At 47.0% G+C, this 23,708-nt stretch overlaps 1 protein-coding gene across 2 annotated transcripts in view; it reads left to right on the top strand.

Moving 5' to 3' along the window:
* The window catches only part of LOC144100796 (allatostatin-A receptor-like), a 98,425-nt gene extending 93,731 nt beyond the window's left edge, over positions 1 to 4,694 (top strand). Inside the window, exons 3-4 of one of the 2 annotated variants that reach the window (XR_013307850.1) lie at positions 1,099 to 3,017; positions 3,074 to 4,694. Coding sequence is in view for 1 of the 2 variants with exons in the window: in XM_077633657.1 (XP_077489783.1) it covers positions 1,099 to 1,404 (306 nt within the window). In the remaining variant the exon portion in view is untranslated. Of the gene's footprint in view, positions 1 to 1,098 lie in introns of both variants that reach the window. The other variant, XM_077633657.1, reaches the window with a different exon arrangement.
* Positions 4,695 to 23,708: the final 19,014 nt, after the last annotated feature.

Raw genomic sequence — 23,708 nt, 5'->3', positions numbered from 1 at the left:
TAGAAAAGCGCTTAAAGAAGATCGAGTTTTTAAAGACAGGTGGCTATATCACACCACAAAATATTTTCAGTAGAATACTTATGCTACCTTATTTAAAGCTGCTGGCGTTCGTAGGAAATAGAGCTGGGTCGCATGTTCAGGAATGCATAACAGCATGCGCGTGCATGTTCTGCAAAAAAACAATGCAATAATATCCAGTACAAAAGGTATATCACATGTGCTTGTCTCCAATTACCACGTAGCCTTTATCAAAAATATGCAGTTCAAAGAATTTGTTTCTAAGCAGTATAGCTGGGCTCTCTAACCCATTTTGGATTCCTAAACTTGGGAGGATTTAGGGCACGAGCCCTTCCCACCTTCAAGATGTTAGGGTCGCTAAGGATTTAAAACCATTCACGCTTCAGGACGCAAGATCAAACTTCTTGTACTGAATGTTTTTGACAGAGGTTGTGCCTACAGTATCAAGCCTGTGCCTGGGTAATGGAAATAGAAAGCTTTGCACCTTTTACCCTCAAGTGCACAAGTGGGTTATGCATGCGTATAAGTACAAAATGCCTATTGAAGTTTGCTATATAACACATCTGAAGAGCATGACCGTCGAAGCTTGATCCGTGTTTTATGTCCGTTACTGCACGTGAAATGATAAGTGCGTGGCTACTTCGCGACGAGAGGAAATTGTTAAGTGCCTAACTTATTAGAAGTCACAAATGGATGCCCTCATCGCACGGCTGGCGCGACAGAGAGTGTTGTTTCCTTGGATTTGATTCCGACTACGCAGGCCACTGTGATGACAGGACTATCGCAGGGTTAGTTGGCGCCTAAAAACACTAAATACAATAAGAGTGAAAAAACTGTAGATAAAACATCTTCAATAAATTACCTGAGGTCAACCGGCGCGGACACCATTGCTCAAAACCCTCATTCACGAAACTATGTATGACAGTGGCATAAATGGCGGGTCCTGTCGGAAAGAGGGGCAGTGAATACTTAAAATTCAACTTAGTCACTGGATAGAAGTACAAGATTCTTAGACTGCTTTTTGTACTTCCTGTGTAATTACTTCTAAAGTATCTGTGTCACCCCTTCCTTATCTCTTAGGTTGTTCTGGTCCTGAAGAGCGTCGACATCTACGGGCTGCCCATGAACCCCCCGCGAATCGTCGTGCAGATCGCGTCGCAGATTCTGGCCTACACGAACTCGTGCGTGAACCCGTTCCTGTACGCATTCCTCTCGGACAACTTCCGCAAGAGCTTTCGCAAGGTCATCTTCTGCTATCGGAAGATACCAGCAGCGGTGGGTTCGTGTCCCACCAGGACCCGGGGTGAGGAAATCGACATTCCTGAGCGTGACACCATGGGACACTCCGCGACGAACAACGCCAGGATCTTAAATAATATCCTCTAACGAAACGCCATCGGTGCATCGCCCAAATGACATTATTGCAAGCGGGCTTTCACGAGCAACCCAAGCTGCAGTCAGTCGATCATCAAGGGGTAACGCCGCCTTTCATCTGACACGCCAATGCCGTTCAAGACTAAATGTTAGCACCGTGATTTCTTGTGCAGGCGAAAAGAATTGTCATTTCTAATAGCACGACGAAAGCTGACACAAGTATCACCACTCGCAAGGAGAAAAGCCGCATTTCAGTATACCCACGTCTCTGAGCCTGAAAATCTAGCTCCTCGCTGAGATGTTAGTGTGTATACGAAACATTCCTGGTCGAAGGACTTCTGCGTGACGCTGCCTAAAAGGTACGGCGCCGAAACCGCGTGTTTCACCGACGACGCTGGTGTTCAATCCCTATCTTCTAGACTCCTGAGTGAAATGTGCGTTTGTGTACGATGTATGCTTTGTGGTTACCGAGGCAAGGCGAAGACTTTTTCGAACGCATTTGCAGCGCCTCTACTGTGCTATCATTTATGACATTGAAGTCACATGCAGCTACTACTGTGGATGTCACGGCGACAAGCCGTGAGTGTTTTGTTCTTAGATCAGCTCCCCTTAACAATAAAGGTGTTTAATGATAAGTGCTGACCACTCAACAAAGCTTCAATGTTCAGTGCTCAGTGCAGTGAGGGTGCTGTGTGTATGTCAATGCTGTATTGGGATGTCCGAGAGTGAAAATGAGGTTCGCAATGGCCTCCTGGTTAAGTGGATCCATTGAACAAAACAATCTACTCCCTGTATGAGCTTGTAATCGCTAACCTCAGCATGTAACCGGTAACCAGGCCTTTCGCAATCATTGTACCGTCTGTGTTAAAGACACTTTATGTGTTACTAGCTATGTGAGGAAGTGTGGTTCGCATGCGCACCAGTGTCTGTACTTGGTCAATGCTTGTGCAGTTTTTGTGCAAATATCGTAGAAGTGGTGAATGCGCCCTGTAGTGGAATCTGTGCAGATTATTTAGCACTTACAATGTAAACAAACGTTCTGCTTTCTTTGCAGATTTCTTTAAAAGTCTGGAATATCACCACAATGCGCTTCTTAACTATCAACAGGTGACGTTTGCTAGCGGGCCAATCGGCATTTCATGCTGACAAGCCTTTCTACAGTCAGGGTGCTAGTGAGAAATTTTCTTAATCGAATGCTGCAGATAAATTGCGGTGTACGTTATGACAGCAAATCGGTTGTGCGTCTCCTTAGAGAAATAAGGTAGAGGCTGGATTTTGCTTCCTAACATTGTTGAGCTTGTAAAAGATTACACGATGTGAACCCTCCATACTGCACAGATACTTTTTTATGATAAAGAAAACCTTCTTTTGCTTGTTAAGAGATGTGGTTCGGGCAGGAAAATGAACTTCTCGTGCAAAACAGTTGCGGAAAGCGGGATTGCTGAATGCCTAGTCATATTTTGTTTTCTGATTCATGTTTTTTCCCGTGCACAACGCATTTGTCTTGTGGGGAACGAGCCGTATTCATCAACAAATATTGCTCGTCGCTGCAGCAAGTCTTTCTGTCGAGTAACTTTTTCTTCCATCGTGTCCTCTCATACTTCTCATATACATCTCATAAATGCGTACGGCACTGCAGACAGGCCTTGCATTTATTACGTGAGGTTGAGATAAATTTTAGACAAAACGCTCTTTGTTTTCAGATGTGGAAAAAATGCTTTATTAGTGCCCCATTTTCTGAAAGTGCTTCTGGAGGTGTTTTTCTATAGTGTGATACAGCTCAAGGAGAAAGCGGCTTTTCCCTCTCAAAATGACCCTCTTCCATCCAATGGCGTCGGCCGATTCTCATGGGTCTGCTATTGTGACAATAAAAGGAGCGGAGTGACAATGCAGGGAGGGAACTGTCCCCAACCATGGAGGAAGGGACTATCCTCTTTCATTAGCCACTCCCTGCATTCTCGCGGTAGCAGGCTATTGGGTGAAAGGCGTCCTTCGGCGGGGAAAAGCAGCGTCGTTCACGAGTTTCATCCGACTATAGCAGTGTCCCGGGTGTCTGTGCTAAAATTACGAACATGAAGACTGACAGTACTCTTCACAGGCAGAAAATAACCAGCTAGTAAATTACCAAGCGGCACAACGTGTGCAGTCCTGATTCGGAAGTACTACATTAATCTGAAACGGACATTAATATCCACCCATCCCCGAATGAGTGTCAGGGTTAAAACGAAAATTTTCGGCGGGAAGGACATGCGTTCGGCCCTCTATTTGATGATTATGATGATGATGATGTCCTCAGGGTCAATGGGACATACCCACGGTGGGGGATTGGATCTTCATTTCTCTTTTCATCTTTTTTTTTCCTGTTCTGAGCTCAAGCCATTCGAGTAAAAACAAATTTATTCTAAATGGCCACTTTAACGCAGACAAGTTAATCCAAGCTAAAAACCTAAAACGTTCCTGCTTTGCCAGTCTGCCCATTTCCTGTTGTGTCCAACCTCTAACTGACCAGTGTCCTTGCGGATGCGTGGATAAACACCGTGGTTCTGTCTGAAGAATTGTATCTGAATTAGAGTTGTGCTTTCTGCCAAAGCACTGTCAGTACGTAGGAGGCGCTCGAAGTGGATGAGTACTGCTGCCCCCAATCAACTAGCGCGTTCATAAGAACTGTCTTCAATTACTTGCACCGAAGGTAATGTATATCATGTGAGTGTGTCATTGTAGAATTTCTCTTGTGGCCTTGGCCATACGCACGAAGAAAAAAAAACTACCACCAACGTCGCGCTCCTCGTGACCTGCATTTTTTGCGCTGCTTGCAAATGTGTCATCTCGGTGCTTCAACTGTGATGAAAGCATGACATTTATATTTTCCTGTCTCGTCTTTATGAAGAGAATACTTGCATGGTCGTAAATCTTGTTGTTCGGATGCCAAAAATGTTTCATGTTCATCCCTTTCTGCTTGTAAGCCCGCTCAAGAATCACACTGGATAAGTGGATAACTATGATGTTGTTGAGAAGTTCAATAAACCTGCATTGACTGATGTCAAAGCTAGGACTGTACGCGTATGCCAAGACATAAAAAGAAGAATACACTTCGCGTGACTGCGCGCCTCATCGTTTGTGTAGACATAACTCGAAACTCATCGCCCACATAGCTCGACAACTCAAGCCAGCGAATCTACGTGAAGGCAGCAGAGCTGCCTCCGGACATGTTTGTGTCCTTGGGCTCGAATGCATGTTGTGCTGAAGAAGTCATTTTGTTGCTTTGGTGATTGCGCAATAAAGCCGACTGAGAATCCACCTGGTATGAGGGAGGGGCAGTGTTGATGTCCAGGACCACAGGCACCACACCATAACACCAGCGAAAACGGGTCTAGCTTCCCCAGCTCCATTAAAACCAAACTGGCATGGCAGAAAATGTTGAGAGAAGCCTTGAAGAATGCGGAGATTCTGTGCTTTCAGTCGTTATTGAGTGAAGTCTTTTCGGTGTATCACGCGAGGCTTTCGTATCGGGCCACAAATTAGCACGAAAAACGTTAACATTATTCTTATCGGCCCTTCATTAGCTAGCGTATCACTTGTGAAACACAGCAAAACAATGTCAATAATTTTAATTTCATCTCACAGAACAACATTAATTGCTAACATATTTGTAAAAGCGTCCTTCTGCACGATGTATATCTCCGAGGGCTGTGACACGTGCCAAAGATACCGGATGCCTGCTCAAAGCGAAGCTCAACAAAGCTAGCAGTGATGGCAAAAGAGCTGCAACGTTCTGTGGTACTATAATGCGCATTATGCAGCCGTTTTGTTTTGTCTTGATTTAGTCTATAGAGCTACTTATTTTAACGGAGTTTCATTGTACTTAGAATTTCAGAAAAGATGGTTTATGGTTTATGGGAGATTTTACGTCCCAAAGCGACTCAGGCTATGAGGGACGCCGTAGTGTAGGGCTCCGGAAGTTTCGACCACCCGGGGTTCGTTTACGTGCACTGACATCGCACAGCACACGGGCCTCTAGAATTTCGCCTCTATCAAAATTCGACCGCTGCTGCCGGGATCGAACCCGCGTCTTTCGGGCCGGCAGCCGAGCGCCATAACCACGTAGCCATCGCGGCGGCTAGTTCAGAAAAGAATAAAAGTAAATAAGTTTAAATGTCATGTAGTGATCTCCTTCATGAAGCTCTGTATTTTTTAACCTTGCGCAATGTTTTAATCATGAGTGTGATATCATAGAAATTAATAACTTTTATCCGACATTTTAAGTTCCTCGGCATTACAAGGTCAGGCTAATACGTTCGAAACAAAAGCTATAAACAGTGGAAAATTATATTTGGCTCTGAAAACCGTAGCGACCCAAGTTGAACCTTCAGGTGCAGAAAAAAAAATATACAGATAATGTTCACTACATTCAAATCTGAGCGAAAGCACGGATTTGCGCTGCGTAGAGGACGACGGTGCGCAGGCAGTGCAGCGGGACGGAGCAGATGGAAGTTGACGAAGACGACGCTCTCCGATGCACAGCGCGAGAGTGCGGTGCAGTTTAACACGGGGCTGCGGCGATAGCCTAGTGGACTCGCTGAGCTGCCCTGAAAAGAGACTAGTCCGCGCAGCCGCGGGTTCGACTCCCGGTCATGGATATTGATTCAATTTCTCTTACCTGAAGGCTAAGGATAGGCACTCGGTGATCGAAGCACGACGTCCCGTAGTGATGCTTTCGTTTAGAAAAAAAGGCACTTTTTCACTACTTTGAAGCTTACAGGCCTTTACTATGCCCTGCTTTTGAGCTTTTTATAATGATAACCTTGTACACTCCCTTCTAATAAAGAGCGTCTCCAGGTAATTCATTAACATCCGATCCCCTTATTTTTACGTAAGCTTTGACAGTTATGAGAAATCATGGGATACGGTTAGGACGGTGTCCCCATACGTTTTATAATGCAGTGAGCTGCGTGTGCCCTTGAGCAAAACTTCTGGAATCGTGGACCGCTGCGTCTCTGCACTTTTGACCGGGTGAGTGGTGCATACCGAGCTTTGCAAACGGGCGGCACTTTCCTATGGCAGCAGCATGAAAAGCTTGGCAATGACGCCTGCTTTCTTTTTTGTGCGTTAGAACTAGAGCTTGCACTAATCCTGACTCCTAATGTTAGGGCGCATGCTCTTCGCAGTTCTTTGTGCTGCCACGGGATGCACCTGAAACGACTGGCCGTTGTGTCAAAATCAGATCGTTTATTTCATATGAAATGATACAGGAGGTGCTGAATGATCATCTTGGCCCATAGCCGCTATGGCTAGGGGTGTTTTCATAAAAAAACATTATCATATTATAAAATAATCTTATTCAGGAGAAATGCTGGGAACACCAGTGTTCACTAGTAGTGTTTTACTGAGGGCGCAAAGTTCTGCGTGTGTTTTAGATTATACGAATTGTTAAGTCAACATGCCGGCTGCCCAAAGACACCATTAAGCAGGAAAGCTGAATGAATTTTTTTTTTCTGGTGCAATAAGAGGGAACCGAAAATTCACCTGTTTTTCGAAGGTTCACCCAAAGTGTCTAGGCCAAAGTCAGCCCGATCCATAAAGAACGCGACGGCTGCGGTGCAGGTGGTTGTGTGGATGTTCCATCTGTGGTCATTCAGTCGAGGAGGGCCACGGAGAATCCGCACACGGGGGAGCGGGTGGTGTGGTGCGATGACCAATAGGTGGCGCTTCTTACTGCGTGCGGAGAGGAGGATACGGCTGAACCCTTTACATCGGGCGGTGGCTCAAGCCACCTAGCCATGTCTTGTGAAATTTTACTCCTGTCTTGCTTTTAGCCACCAATCAGATAACCTTCGCTTGGTTACTTCTAACCTCTTAAAATCCACTTTCCCTTCACTATCCCTAAACCCCAATGCCTTGGGTAAGTCAGCCCCGCTGCCTTCCACTGTAGGGTGAAGCCCTTTACAGAAAAGTATCAAGTGTTCAGCCGTATCCATCCATCCATCCATCCATCCATCCATCCATCCATCCATCCATCCATCCATCCATCCATCCATCCATCCATCCATCCATCCATCCATCCATCCATCCATCCATCCATCCATCCATCCATCCATCCATCCATCCATCCATCCATCCATCCATCCATCCATCCATCCATCCATCCATCCATCCATCCATCCATCCATCCATCCATCCATCCATCCATCCATCCATCCATCCATCCATCCATCCATCCATCCATCCATCCATCCATCCATCCATCCATCCATCCATCCATCCATCCATCCATCCATCCATCCATCCATCCATCCATCCATCCAAGTGCGAGAAGTGGTGCTGCCTTAGATGTGCTTCATTTGGCCTCATACTGATACGGGCATCCTCTATGGAGTTTTGTTGATGAAAGCGTGGTGCGCGACCTGATCATTCTGATCATCCCCTAGTTTTGCTTTCCATAAAATGTTAAAGTGCACATGTACCACACGGGAAGAAAAAAGAAATTATCTCCCACAAAATACCAGACAATGATATTAGCAGCACAAGAGCGGTAATTGATGAATGGACTATCAGTAAAACTCGCAAGTTTCATGCAGCGACGATAATCTGCACACATATACGGTCGCGTTCACGCACCGCTTCATGTAACAGACCAGGTGCTTCGGCAAGCGAATAAAGCTATGAGATACTTAAGTGCGTAAGGAGAGCGGGGAATTATTGTGATCACAAACTTTACATAAAGCAGGTACAGGAATACATAACACCCCCGCTGCTAGCTGAGAACAGGAGAAGGGTTACATACTTCCATGTGAAAGAAGAGAATGTGAAGCGTTAAGTGCATAATAGCTAAGTATACATTTTTAACGAAGAAGCTTGGAACTATTTTCTTAGAAGAGTGTGTCATGCCAGGAAGTTATAGATTTGGATAGTAGGTCGTATTTCCGAGGACATCATTTCTGTGTAAAATACAGTATACTTCGCTTAATGTTGAATGAAAAAATTCGTAGCTATTTTCACTCTTGAGGTTGGAGAAATGTCCGCTTGCGCTCGGCTTTACACTTTACATCGCACTCTCTCCCTTCGCTCCTTAAGAGGCAACACGAGGAGGCAACTAAACACACGTCCACTTGTACGATAACTGCACTAGAGCACATATGTGACATTCCCGAGAACGGTTACATGAAAGGTTACTATTCAAAACCAACCTCTCTGCGTCCAACACGTGGATACCATTTTTCTTGGTCAAGTTGCAGACACTTACACTCATCTTACTAGCATTTTTGGTTACAAGATTTCCTGTCGTCACTAATGACGGATATTGCATTTAAAAAAGAAACATTCTTCGACACAACCATCTGCGCTGATTGGTTTGAAGGAATTGGGGTGATTTGTAGTACAGTTCCTTAAATATTTCGTGAAGTTTCACATGATTGCTCAGCGACAGGGCTGGCTACCGTCCCACAATATTCATGTGGCCGAGAGACTTGTCATAGTGTAATTTTGATACTCAGCCAGTGAAATGACTTTTTATCAGACGAGTTCAACTGAGGTGACGTTCTGCCTGAGGTGAATGAATAGGCCATAACGCAACAAACGCAATTTTCATCGCAATACCGACAACAGCATGGTTTCTCGCTGGTGCAGGTGCACTGAAATCTGCGAAGCGAAGTCGGCAGCAGATGCAATTTTTTGAATGAGCTTAGCAAATCAGACCTCTGGTTTCAATCCCTGAGTTTGAGGTTATGTGAGGTCGTTATTCGGCGACGTCGGCTTGAGGGATCGAGGTTTTTTTTCAGTTGCCGCAGGTTGCTCCTACGACCACCCCTTCCGAAGCTCATTTGGAGCGCTTCGCCTTGGTACCAATTAATGCTTGATGTTCGGTTATCTACCATCCAAAACCGGATGAAATCGTGGACTCCTTGGTTTTAGAGGCTGTACCGTAATTGCTCTTCAGTCGGAGCTACATTGTTGGCGGAGATGCTCCTCGCTAGTCTTCTTGGGAGGAGTGCTGCTGTCATCGATCTGAGCGCCCCCTATTGGCGCAGAGGCTGCCTGACGTTGTATTCCTGCTTAAGCACATCGTCAGGCATGACGCACATAACCTACAGTTACCCGGAAACTTTGAGTGTCTGATGGCGCAAAGAAATATGTTCAACTAAACTAGAAGCGAAGAAGTTCCTCGGGGAGCAGATGGCTCAATCCTAAACTGCTTCGTAGCATTTATGCCCGTTCCCAGCGCTGGTATAACGACTGCTGCTTTGCATTTGAGCAAAGACTCCGGTGTAGATTACGTGGCTGCCCGAAGGAGAGTGGAGCAATTGAGATTAGCATGAGAAGATACTTAAGGCAGCTCCTAAGAAAGACACCCGTTGATTGGACAAAAAATGTGCCAAGAAGCCAGTACAATGTACATAAAACCATCGCAACTTTTGACCGGAGATTCTCCTTGGAATTTTACGCTACGCTTGTGTATATTCTTTTTTGGTAAACAAACAGTTCACTTTTATCTCTTTCTGAATCAGCAATCGTTTTCTCCTCGTCATAGTTCTTGCTTTAAATCTCATATCTCATTATCTTTTTTTTTCTGGGGGGGGGGGGGGGGGGTTCTTATTTATGGGATCACAAACTACATATATGAGAATGCCTAAGTCAACAGATGACTTGTGAAGCGCTGCCTGGCAGTACTGGCCAGCCATATGTGACCAAACTACTGATATTAGTTTGCATCCCATGGCAATGTAGTTTCGAGTACAGAGACGTATTTTTATGCAGAGACATTTCGTTTGGTTTAGGGAGATGTAACATCCCAAAGCGACGCATGCTATTAGGGCCGCCGTAGTGAAGGGCTCCGGCAATCTCTACCCCTTGGGGTTCTTTAACGTGCACTGAGATCGCACAATGCACGGGCCTCTAGAATTTCGTTTCCATAGAAATTCGACCGTCGCGGCCGGGATCGAACCCGCGTCTTTCGGCTCAGCAGCCGAGCCTTATAACCACTTAGCCACCGCGGTGGAAATTCAGAGATGTGACACCCTCTTAAATGGTGTCACGTGTCGCAAGGAGCAGGTGGGTTCTGACCTCCTTTTAGGCGCAGACAAAATATCCTATTCGAGATGCTGTCTAACACACACAATAAAACCAGAATAGACATATTTTCTGCAACCACATTTTGTATCCAGAAGACCTGGGGAGATTTTAATACTAGGAGATGCTTCTTAGACGAAGGCGTGGAGCTTAGCCCTTGCGAATCTCGGGTTCTTTTTTAGAGCGGTATCGGCGCATATAAGGTATTGGTATACGGATGTCATCATCATCATCAGCAGCAGCCTAACTGCATCCACTGCAAGACAAAAGCCTCTCCTATATCTCTCCTATTAACTTTGTGCAGTGCCAGCTGGCGCCCCCTTATTCCTGTAAACTTCTGAATTTCTGCCGTCCACCTCATGACATTTAGTGGAGGTGCTGGACGCAACCGAGGTTCCAAGCTGTTGGTTCGCCGTGCGATGCGTGCACAATTTCTGCTCGTAAGCTGTTCGGGACAGAAAAGGCACGTGGTCTTGTTGGAGGCGGAGTTGTCCACGAGCATGCGGTTTTGCGGCCAGAGAGCGGATAAGCCATGTTTGAACGTTGCTGGGGGTAAAGAAGCCTTGCCTTCCAGATACTGGACGAGCCGCTGTAGGTCGGGGTCCGAGCGTCGGTGTTGCGCGAAGTCGCTGGAGCTTATCTGTCCCAAAAAGGCGTCTTCATCGTCGTCTTCCGACGGCCTACCGACACGGGCTCTAGACAAGCCGTCCGCATCGATGGGCTTGCGTCCAGATTTGTAAACGACGGCGATGCCCAACTCTTAGAGGCGCAAGCTCCACTGAGCAAGCAAGGAAGCAAACAAGCAATTTCCGCCTTGATGAAGCAAGCAAGCAAAACAAGCAAGAAAAGCAAGTAAGCAAACAAAGCCAGCAAGAAAAGCAAGCAAGCAAGCATGCAAATTGAAAATGCGGTTGCAGATGCCCCAGAAATGGCCTGCAAAGAAGGAGCCGCATCCGCAGCGGGACATGCGGTGTCGTGTGAGCGCTCGTGCGTGTCCATTGTCACCACCTGATTTGAGTGTATGGGCTGCAACTGTGACGCTAAACATGTAAACGACTTTGCGAAGTGCGCGCGATGCTCGCCGGTAAATAACACTTCGGGCGCCAATGTACACTTATTGCTTGAATTTTGAAGGAAAACAAGAGAGTTGGTTCATAAAGCTCATGTGAAATTGCTTGATGAAGTGGTCTTGAATTTTTGTAAACATATGTGAATTTTAGTGGCTCCATTCTGGCGCTCAGATGTTTCACTGAGGAGGACTGTTGCAGGCAAGTCTGTTGTTTTTTGACGTTAAGAGCAGCCTATTTGCGATTGTGGTCTAGTCGTTTTGAACCCTGTTAAGCAAATGAAGTTGCATTGTGTTAGAAAAAATTGTCTACATCCGTTCCTGCAACATGCCGGGAGGTCAGCGAAGCATATGAGAACACTTAGGGCATCGAAGTGTGTGTAACATGTTTTCCACTGTGAATAGTTCCTCTGTTTCAGATAGCATGTGCCTATTCCCCGGAGTGTGATAATCCTGACCTACCTATACACGATTTTCACCGTGCATTAGCGCCGTTTTCACATAATCCCTCTCGGCTCTCTTGTAAGCTACCGTCCTACGTTACTTTTCGTCAAGGCGGGTTCAAGAGGGGAAGAGTGGTGGCAGTGACCACGCGTGCGTGCCCCTTTAACGTGGGCTGTGTGGTTGGAAGGCGGCGGATTCACGCGAAGAGGCCTCCGCTTTCCGAGCAGCGAAAAGATAAAAACAAATTAAATTTGGCAAGAGAACGAGAGGAGTTGAAAGAGTGAAGACGCAGAGAACCCACTGAAAAAAAACAGACAAAACCACAGAGCAAAGGAGGAAGCAACGTCTTAATGACAGGTTACGCGGCTTGAAGAATGAAAACGGATAACGCCAGCCATTGCATCAAGGGAGGCGCAGAGTGCCTGCTCCACAACGTAAAGGAATGCAGCTCGCCCCGCATCGCTGCCGCAGTGACGGCACTCAGAGATGCAGGCGTAAAATTACTTCAGTTCGATCAGAACGGCGGGTTTGTCATCGTACCAAATGCTCTATGCAAGGCAAAGGCTGGCGCAGCAATCCAAGGCACCTTTAGAGAAATGAAATCTGGGAAACCATCAAAAGTTCAAAATGCAGCAGTCCAGCTTTGTGAGTGAGCTGTCCTTTTGAAGCTGGCTTCATCTGTGAAAGCAACTAAGTGTTCCAGCCTCACGATATTCATGACTGCCAAGAACCACAAAAAGAGCTGTCCTTTCCACCGCATTAGAAGTAGATGGCCCTTTCCTCATCACGAAACCTGAGGCAGTGATAGACTTCCTGCAGAACAAGTTCCCAGCGTATGTAAGCGCCTTTTTCGACGATGTTAAGGATTTGTATTCACTGCCTTATCAACGCAAAGGCATGTAAACTATGTAACGGGGGCTTAGGTCAGCGGTAAGGCGGCGGCGAAACCACGTCGGTGACAGAATCTCTGGTCTGTCCAGGTCAGCAGGCTCTCGCTCTGAGCGATAGCAATGCGGCTAGGATGACGCCCTTCTTCTTATTCACAATGACCCCGGGGAGAAAAGGAGCCACCCTGGCGACTCATGGTGCCGACAACACAACCGGGTCGTAGTACGGCTTGAGTCGTTGGGCATGCACAGTCTCGCGACCGCGTCGGCGGAGATTGGGAGACGGTGTGAGGGGCTCAGTGATGTAGTTGACTGAGGATGTGCGCTCCAGGGCGCGGTAGGGGCCATGGTATTTTGAAAGAAGTTTCTTTGAGAGGCCGACAGCAGTGGAAGGGGTCCACAGCCAGACGAGTGAACTGGGTGGGAAATCCGTATCAAGCTGACCTTCGTCATGGCGGTGTTTTTGGCGCCCATGAGTGTCATGCCGTGAGCGACCGTGCAATCTGGCGGAAGTCTTCCGCGTGCTGGGCAGCTTCAGAAACAGTTTTACACTCAGATGAGGCAGGGCGGTATGGGAGAACTGTACGGATGGGAGCGGATGGATGCCGGCCGTAGAGAAGAAAAAATAGGGATAAACAGTTTGTGGACTGAGTAGCATTGTTGTAGGCGTAGTGAAAAGAAAAAGAGGCATTCTCGAGAAGGCTCAATTTTTCGTGCCTTTTCCTCTCTGCTTGCAACAAAGTACCCGATTCTGGCATTCGTAGTTATTTATATAGCTGCAGCCGCATAGTGGTCCTTGAATGCGGCACTGCGCCGTTTGGACGGACATTCCTTGCAGAAGCCAAGGTTGTGAGACCTTTCCAAATGTACGCGATGCTTAAAAACGGAACAGGGCACAATTATGTCCGATACAAGCGCAAATGCGTCGTATGCCATTGTGTCCGCTTATTCTTTTCCAAGCAGCACATAAGTTTGCAAAGACGGCCAACTAACTGGCCCCAGTATTAGCACTGCTGTGGGACCATTCGCATAACCCTCGCAACCTCATCAGTAAAGGGCGTCAATATCTAAGGCCCACAAGCTTGAGTGTCAGTCTGCATACAGAGTATTGCCATGTACGTGTGTGCACGATCCATCTATAACGCTGTGAGCGCCACTTTTAAGACGTGTAGCTTGCAGGGCGAGTTAGTTCATAGCTTATAGAGAAACCCCGTGGTAAAGGGGCGCAAACACTAGAGCAGCATGAAAGAAAGGCGCTGAAAGAAAACATGATTTACAGCTTGAAAACAGCCGCAGACAAAGCACTGTGCACTTGCACACAAGTACCTCCAACGCACTCAAACAAATCACCAGTGAAGTAGAGAAGCGCGGCTATCATGCATGCACGTGCACTGCAATTTTGCCTCCGTTAAACTGAATATCTCTTGCGGAGGACGCAACCAACCTATCACACATGCAGCCGGCGCCTATGTTCTTGAATTGAAATGCATATATTATTTCACATTGTGAAGAAGGCCACATTTATTGGGAATACGCTGTTCGTAGTGAGAAAGGCCTAGAGCCTTAAATGTATTTCATGTTGAAAAATAATGAAAGGTTGAATAGCCAACCTCGGACATTACAATGTCTTGCAAAAAGTTGCCCCCACACACTTCAGCAATAGCTGTCATCAAGAGGTGGATTGCAAAGGTTTACATTGATTCCCTGAGCTGGTCCTGCTTTCTGACCCCGAGCCAGTTTTATGAAAGCTGAACTTAGTGGCAGGAAGAAAGGTAGACCAATTGCTGCACCTGATGTGATCTGCAATTAAAAACAAAAATAGGCGTTTTGAGTTAGAAGAGCGGGATTTTTGGCATAACATTGTCAGTGGTGTAGCGCACCCGAAAACCGCAAAGAGGAGCTATCTAGTAGGTTTGTCAACTGATATTGAATAGCTAACTTTTGCACTAATACCGTTAGTCTCCTTATTTATTAAGAGGCGTGTAGCACTCCGTAAGCAATACCCATAACAGTTTATAGAATTTCGATAACGCAGTTACCTTCCATGCAGTAGCCAACAAATTTTTACTACATCGGGCCAAAATACACCCGCTTCCGAAAAGCTTCGAGGTTAAGCTACCTTGCATTACACGTAATTCGTTGAAATATGCAAAATTTGTCTTAGCTGTATTGTTTTACGCAAGAACGCTTGCAATTCCATGCTGAAGAAGCCCTCTTCTAACTCAAAGAGCTTATTACAAAAAACGTAGAGCATCTTAGATGAAGCATCCGGTCTATAAAAAAATGACACCTGCAGTGATAGTTTACTGTATCAGACATGCAGACTTGAAATACCGAGCGCTGCCTTTTTGGAATTATTGTAAGCATTCGTCACCATGTGTTCGGAGTATCGGAAGTTAGAGGACTGTAAAGAATGGGTAGTTGAGCGAGTTGTTAGGTCCTCATTTTTGGGTAGAAACAGCGCAAACGGACGAAAGGCAGAAAACGAGGAAACACACAGACAAGTGCTGACTCGCAACTGCAGTTTTTATTGAGAAAAAACATATTTATAACTAACAATCACAGGACCTAAAAGGTTTCAGGGCACATGCCCAGAGTATCATCTTAGGGCCACGTCATAGGTCAGCAGAAAGACCCCAATGGCAGGAGTGCCGAGACAACCAAAAAAGAAAAGACGAAAAACCACAGAGCACTGAAAGAAACTATGTGTTGTCCAGGAAAGCAATCTCTTTCACTGAGTAGCAATAACGAGGTCTGACTGACGCATTCATCCTGCCTCTTTCGAGTGTGGTATGCAAGTTTCCATTAATTTCCTCGTTGTCTTTTTATATGACGAAATGAAATAAAATGCGCGTGTGTGCGCCTAAAGGTCAGCACACTTTCCCGTTTTCCTTCCCGCAATCCGAAAGTGATCTGAGATGTTCCCTAAGCCGAATATTAATACAGCGCCCGGTCCGACCGATATAAACTTTACTGCACGAAAGAGGTCTTTTAAAAAAAGGTAAAATAAATATTGCCTGAATGGGATTCGAACCCATGGCGGCGCGAACATATCAGCTTCGCTGGCCATTGCACGAGAGTCATATGCTGCCGCCGCAGCCGCTCGCGCCTCCTGTTGAACTGCAACACACTCGCGCCGCGCATTGCAGATCATCTTATTCGCCAACTAATATTGCTAACAAACTAATATTCGCGCTTTCAGCTATGTGGTGGCACTCACAGAGAGATGTGCTCTGCATGCGCTGACGTGTACAACGTTGTGTGCAGAAACATTGCACTTGAGCATAGGCCGCGAGCGTACATTGGGTGAACAGGCATTGACGATAAAAGAGTTGAGGACGCCTGGCTCCCCGGGTCAGTGGTCACCTCAGTCGCGCCGCTTTCAGGAACGTGGCGGTGGTGTCCGCTTGCAAAAAAAAATAAAAATAAATTCTGTGCTTTCGCACAATGTTTCGTGCTTAGCAATGCTAAATAGCCAAGCATTTTTTTCTTTCTGGCTCTCTCTTTCGCTTTATCTCTCTCTTATTTAAACAGCGTCGACCACGTATCCCGTCGTAAAGGAAAAGCTCACAATCCACTTGCAAGCTAATAAGACTGCTGTTTACGTAATGCTTTGCCATATAGATACGCGCAATGAATGAAGTGTTGGCGTTGTGTACAGCGCGCCATTTTTAATCTTGTCATTCAGGTGGCTGTATGAATAATACGTGTTGTAGTGGCGCGAAATGTGATTCAGTGTTCAGTGGCATTACTGACTGCTTGGACGGCGAAAAAATCATGTATTAGAGTCCGCTGATTATGAGGATTTGGGCATAGATGGCGCTTTTGGATCGAAATTCTGTCACTGTAAGGCGACCATCCTTATGTAAGTAGTCACCGCTAACGTGACCCATCAGTCACGTAACCGCTCATCCATTGAACGATGTTCAATTATGCAAGGTACTACAGATTTGACAATGGAGTGCGTGATTTATTTCATACAGAATCACATATCCTGAGACTCAGAGCTCTACGAATATACCAATTCGGAAGCTTCACATTGGGCCTATATTTTGAAATTTGGCGGTACAATCTGGCCAAAATTCATAATTCGAAAGACACTCACGACAGCTCTGGGCACTAGGGAAAAACTTTGTAGAAGCTGTTAACTACGCGGTGATTGATTACCTCACTAGCATCTGGCAATGTGTAGCAGGTGGAGTAACAGAAGTATGCACCCGATGCGGAAATTGAGCTGAAATAAGAGCAATTCTTATCAGCAGCAGAAGCTGGGTTTGGGATAGTTCGTTCGAAGCTCTTGTATACATAACGCAAGACAGACGAAGATGTTGATGATGATGTCCTCAGATGACACAGCCCCTGTCTTGTGTCTTTTGGGTCGTCTTTGTCTATATTGCGCTATGTAATCAAGAAATTCAGATCAGCGCTGATGTTAACGATGGCTACAGTTTTTCTTTGCCTCTCCCAGCTGGCGCCATCATCTGCTAACCTGCGTGAATAGCAACATAGACGAGTCAGGATTTCAAGAGGTTTTTGGGTCTGGTATGACTGTGTTAACAACTCGAGTGATCTAAGCCTTGCAGACTTGAAACATATGGAACCTTTGTTTCTTCATATAAAACATGGCCGGCAACGCCACGCAAACAAAGCCGCGCCATCAAAACTAGACTTTTTAAAGCGCGATTCGCGAACAAACGCGTTTGCGAACCCCGTTCGATTCCCTGCACGGATAGAAAGAAACATATGTGCTTATCGATCAGCCGGCGCTCCCCAAGCGAGGAAGGCACCTGTGCCCATAACGATCACTTGTTTACCACTTGCGCTGTTTCATATCGTATGTCCCGAGTTAGAAATCCAAATCGCTCGTGCTATGTAAGTAAAGGTTCATTTGTTTTACTCTGATCTTATGTCGCAAGCGATTGCACATTTTCTTGGTATCATGGTCGGTATATTTGGCCTAAACCAATTGCTGAAACGAGAAATGGTTGCGCGCCAGTACACTTATGTGCCCAACTTCCTCTATAACAATGCATTTTTACATCATTTTCTGTGCTTACACTCAAGACAATATGAAGCACTGGAGCAGAGTATATTTGATACATCGCGGCTATTTTGGTGTATTACTTTAAACTGTGCATATCTTTAGTATTTACATTAGATTACGCCAATAATACTGTTCACAACTGCAGAAAAACGGTACAGCTTTCAGCTCCTGAAGGTCTTCAACTTTTAAGGAGAATATGAAGAAAGGAAACCGAAATTCAGCTGTCCCTTATTAAAGCACTCCTTTCAAAAATACGACCTTAGTCACTCTTGAAGACAAGTTTGCAATTCCCAGGCATGTCTTACTTTTTGAAGCAAAAGCTTCACTACGGGACCTCGGGCTTTAATCGCGGTCCTTGAAAATTTGACCTTAAGCTGAGTTATAGGTGAAACTATGGAAAAGAAATTGTATCAATATTCATGACCAGGAGTCAAGGGCCGCTCAGCGACCCATCGCTGCCGCCCACACGCCGCGTGTTAAACTGCACCACACACTCGCGCTGTGCATTGGAGAGCGTCGTCTTCAACTCCCATCTGCTCCGTCCCGCGGCACTGCCTGCGCACCGTCGTCCTCTACGCAGCATAAATCCGTGCTTTCGCTCTGATACGAATGTAGTGAACATTATCTGTAGCTTTTTTTCTTTCCAAGACAAGCTCATGTCGCTCTGTGTTGCCTTTCTGTAAAAACAATCAGCAGATATCTCACTGGCTCAAGGCATTTTTATCGAGAACGCTGAGGGTTCATGTTCAAAATTAATCAAGTTTGGGGTAAGTTGTGATCCCGTGAAAGCCATCCTCTCGTAACTGCCGTAGAGAACATCAAGTTTTGTAATTTAATCTGCATTACCGCACTAAAATTTTTGGCACGAGGCTCGTAGAAGGACGATGTCAGACACAATATCTACCATTGTTTATAATAATATAAGGCGGCAATTCGTTCCCGCAACAAATTTATTTAAGAACTGCTTTCTGCGATGCGTGAACGTGTCACCAATTATATGTTTTGTTTTTTTAGGGCGAAATCACTTCTAGCCGCACCACCCGGGTTTAAGCAGTTTGTGCGTGTGAAGTAGCAAGACCTGCCGCAGTGGCTCACTGGTTAGCGCTCTCGGCTGTTGCGCCGAAGTACCCGGGTTCGAACCCGACCAAGGCGGCCGTGCTTCGACGGAGGCGAAACTCCCAACGTGCCGGTGTGCTGTGCGATGTCAGAGCACTTTAAAGATCCCCAGGTGGTCGAAATTATTCCGGAGCCCTCCACTAGGGCGCCTCTTTCTTTCTTTCTTGCTTTATTATTTCGCTCCCAACTTTCTCTTCCCTCACAGTGCAGTTGAGATGTCCATAAAGCAGTCAGAGAGTTACTGCGCCATTTATTTTCCTCAAGGACACTAATTAGCAAGTGTAACTGTCTCACTGGTTTAGTGGACAGCTCAATCACGCTGTGAGTCGGCGGTGGCGTCCACCTATAAATTGAGGCAGTTGTCCGCCTTTCCTTTTACAAAACCAGCGAAAGATGTAGGCGCCACAGATTTTGAGGAAAGGAAAGGCTGATAACTGCCCCCCTCTGTGAGTGAATACCTTAATCGCGCTTTGAGGTACCTGGCTGTGGTGTCTGTACCAGTTGAGGTGGCCAGCGAACAACAGCTGTTTATTGCTGAACGTACAGTGCTTTTATAGCCGAAGGGGTGCAGGAAACAAGGCGCGTATCTAATCTAGACAAGCCCGTTAAACGGCCGCCCCAGACATGGCAGGTGCGTCATTCCTGATACATCTTCCTCTTGTGGAGAAAAGGTGAGAAGGACTTGGTTGAAACTGCGGTCGTACCGCAGCGCTGCAGTGGTCTCCCATCTCTGGTAGGTCGGCGCAATGGAAGAGCCTGCGGAGCCGTTGAGCCCACAGACGATCCAGTCGTAGTCACCGGCGGCGGCGCCTGCGGAATGTTCTCGGAGCTCACAGGCGACTCTCCTAGGGGTAGCAGCGGGTATCGTGGGTTGCAGTGCTTCACTCGCTCGTTCGCTCTCCAGGTCCTCACATTCGGCGGCTTCTTGCTGGAACAGCTCACCAGTTGGAAGCAGATGCTCTCTGTTGCGACGTAGCACTTTACTGTCCTCGGTAACTACTCGAAAAGACTTCGGTGCAACTGCTGTGGTAACTTGAGCTCGGCGATTCAATGCCTTTTCCTTTACTCTCACGACATCGCCAGTTTCTTGAGGTGGTAGCATTCCCCTCCGAGAGTTCCTGGGCTCGTTTGAACACCGGCGTGGCGGGCTGCTGCCTGAAGTCTGGCAGCAAAGTGTGAAGCTTCCTGCCCTGCAAGAGTTAACAAGGGGAGCGGCCACCTTCGAGCGGAGTGGATCTGTAGCTAAGCAACCAGAGCCAGAAGTATTCATTTGTTTCTTCCGTTTTCTTTAGGATTCTTTTCGCAATCTGAATCCACTTCTCGGCGAATCCTTTCGAATGCGGGAACTCTGGGCTCGACGTGACGTGGTTGAAGTCGTACCTGGATGCAAAGAGAACAAATTCATAAGACGAAAACTGAGGCCCATTGTGCGTGTGGATATCGATGGAATGCCGTACCTTGAAAACATTGCTCTCAACTTCTCAATTACGGCACTTGATGTTGTATGAGGCGGCTTCTCTATTTCCGGGAAGTTCGAATAGGCATCAAAAACCGACAGGTACGAGCTCCCTCCGTGTAAAAAAAATGTCGACGCCTACACGGTACCATGCATGGGCCGGTGTTTGCGGAAAACTGAGCAGCTCTGCAATAGTTTTTTTAATATTAGAGTTCAGCCCCGGCCAGAACACTAGGCCCCTGGATCTTGCTTGGCACTTGTTAAAGCCTTGTGTTCCTCAAGAATGCGTTCAAGAACTTCCTTTCTCATTGACTTCAGGACTACAACTTTGCTGCCTTTAAGTACAATTCCTTCAATCAATGACAGCTCGGACGCGAATGGCTTCCTTATCCCACAATGTAACCTTGCCCATTAATGTAGCGCATCGCCGACTGCAAGTTCGGAATATTTGCCTTTGCTTTTTCTAGATGGCCCAGTGTTTCCGCGCTTACCAAGGTTGACATCACTGCAACCGCGTGGACTTCATCATCTTCCGCGCCGTCCGTGTAGTCCTTAGTTTCTGCCCTTGGAGCCCTGACTGATTTCTTTTGCTGCAAAAACAATTAGTGGACGGTGGTCAGTCTCGATAACAGTCTTACGTCCGTATACGTAGTGATGAAATTTTACACAGCCGAACGTTATTCGCATCGCTTCCTTTAAAATCTGCGAGTACCTCTGTTCTTAGCTGGCCAATACACGCGAGGCCGCCAGTTTTCACCGTGGCGCTGTAAGAGTGCAGCCCCCAAACCATTCTTCGATGTATCTGCCAGAATTTTAGTTTCTCTGGCTGGGTTAAAAATAGCTAGGAGAGGCTCGCTGCTAAGCATGTCGCAGATCATCCTCCCCTCACTAGCGTGATTTTTGGTCCACTCGAAGACCGAGTATTTTTTGATGAGGCTGCGAAGAAGCGTAGTACGTTCTGTGAGATTGGGCAAGTACTTGCTGAAATAATTTGCTACTCCTAGCATTCTGTAGACCGCTTCTTTATCCGTTGGGCATGGAGTCTCCCTCAACGACTGCGTCAACGCTAGGTTAGGCTTTATTTTATTCTGGCTAATGACGTCACCCAAGAATTCAATTTGAGTCACAACAACCTTGCACTTTTCGGCATTGAAATTTAAGCCTGCTTTTTTTGTCACTTGCCGCACTTTCCTCAGGCGCGCATCGTGTTCTTCCTTAGACAAGCCCCATATTAGAATGTCATCAATGTACTCTCACGCCTTGGCAGCAGTCAAATATTTCGCTCAGGATTTTCTGGATTACTTCCGGGGCTGACGCGATTCTGAACGCGAGCCTCAAAAACCGGTAACGCCCGAAGGGAGTACCGACCGCGCGTATAGTTCCTGTGGCGTCATCCAGAGGTATGTGATGAAAACCCGCCCTAGCGTCGAGGAGCGAGAAGTACTTAGCTCCGGCCAGCTGAGCTTCTCTGTCTTCGCTACTTGGCATCTGATAATGCTCTCGCTGTATGCACTCGTAGATATTTCTGAAACCCATGCAAACGCGTATTTTCCCGTCTTTTTTCCGCACGATAACCAAAAGGCTCAGCCAGTCTGTCGGTTTCTGGACCCTCCCAATGATGCCATTCCGCTCCATGCGCTCCAGCTCCTCCCTCAAAGGTTCCCTCAGCGCCAAGGGCACCCGCCGAGCTGGCTGGACAACTGGCGGCGCATCCTAACTTGGGACTATTTCGTACTGGCCACTCACGCAGCCGGTTCCCTGAAAAAGCTGGCGGAATTCGGTCAGAACGTCCTCCCTGCTGCCGGCTTCGGTGCTTCGTTCTTTTACAGCGTCCACTGCGCGTGACACTAGACCGAGGGACTCGCATGCTAGTAGTCCCGGTATAGCTTGGTTGCCCTTTTTGACGACATAGAAGTTGATGTCCTGAGACCGGCTGTTCAAGGTCACTGGTAGCCTTGACCTACGGAAATGTAAAACGACACCAGCGCTGTATGATCGGAGCACCGAAGAGCGCGGTTTCAAATCTGCTGCCGCCTTGCATCGTCGGTAGATAGAGTAGGGCAACAATTTGGCCCGAGATCCCCTGTCCACTTAGAAGTTAACCATCTGGTCAGCCACTTTCGCATGCACTACTCAGTCCACTCTGGCGTCGGTGCTCGAGACTGTTACCTCGAGAATGTCGAAGCTGTCTTGCTCCTCGCCAAATTTTCTTATTTCCGGGCCCCTTGTGCGGCAGGCTGCGAAATGGTTAACACCTCGGCATATGAAACACGTTTTGCCGAACGCTGGACATCTGCCAGGAGTCGCGAGTAAACGGCTGCATCTGGCGCATTTCCGAGGTTGCTGCATGTCTAGAGCCACGTGCTTATCGGGCTGCGCCCAGGCTTCGTTTTTTAGCGAAGCTGCTTCCTCCGCTTTGCGAATCTGCTCAGCCTTTGGCAAGTGTCAAAACTATTTCTTCGAGCTTTTCACGCAGTCGTGGGCTACTGGAGCCAAACACTATTTGGTCGTGGATTAAAGAATCGGCTAGTCGCGAAAAATTGCAGCTTCTCGCTTGTTTTCTGATGACCCGCAAGAAATGCTCGTATGACTCCCCTTCGCCTTGCACTCTTGATCGGAATAAGTACCTCTCAAAGGCTTCATTCTGTTGTTCTTAGCAGTATTCCTTGAACCTCTCTTAACAACGGCAGCATAATCTTGCTTGCTCTCGCCGTCGAGAAAAAGAAAACGTTTAATTACCTCCAATGCGTCGTCTCCGGCAGGGCTGAGCAGCAGTGCTGTTTTGGCGGCTGTGGTTCGGGGCTCTTTTGAAGATTCCGTTGCTTGCAGCAGAAATTGGCTGTGGTTTAGCTCTGGTTAAACCTGGTAGAGTAGCAAGAGCAACATCAAATCGCCTATCGTATACAAAGCGAGGCGTCCTAGCTGCATGCCATGACCGTATCGTTGTGATCTATATAACCGCCGCATCTCTAACGACACTCCGCGCATGCGCACAACTGACCAGGCGGGCGGCATCTGCTCCGCCATCGGCACAGCGGCGAGGCGCGTGGCGCACACACCAGGTCCCTTCAATTCGCCTGCACTACGTGAACTGGTTCTCGTGGTGCTGCACTTCGCCATTCGTTTCAGCGTTGCAAGATGGCGCCTTCTGCACGACGCCATTCGTTTCAAAAAGTGCAGACGTTGTGCAGGTCTAGTTCAGGAAAGTGCTGGAAAACTGTGCACCTCCTCAATGATCGG

This window comes from Amblyomma americanum, chromosome 8, assembly GCF_052857255.1.
Source record: "Amblyomma americanum isolate KBUSLIRL-KWMA chromosome 8, ASM5285725v1, whole genome shotgun sequence".
NCBI lineage: Eukaryota > Metazoa > Arthropoda > Arachnida > Ixodida > Ixodidae > Amblyomma > Amblyomma americanum.
This window is presented reverse-complemented; position numbering and strand designations above follow the sequence as displayed.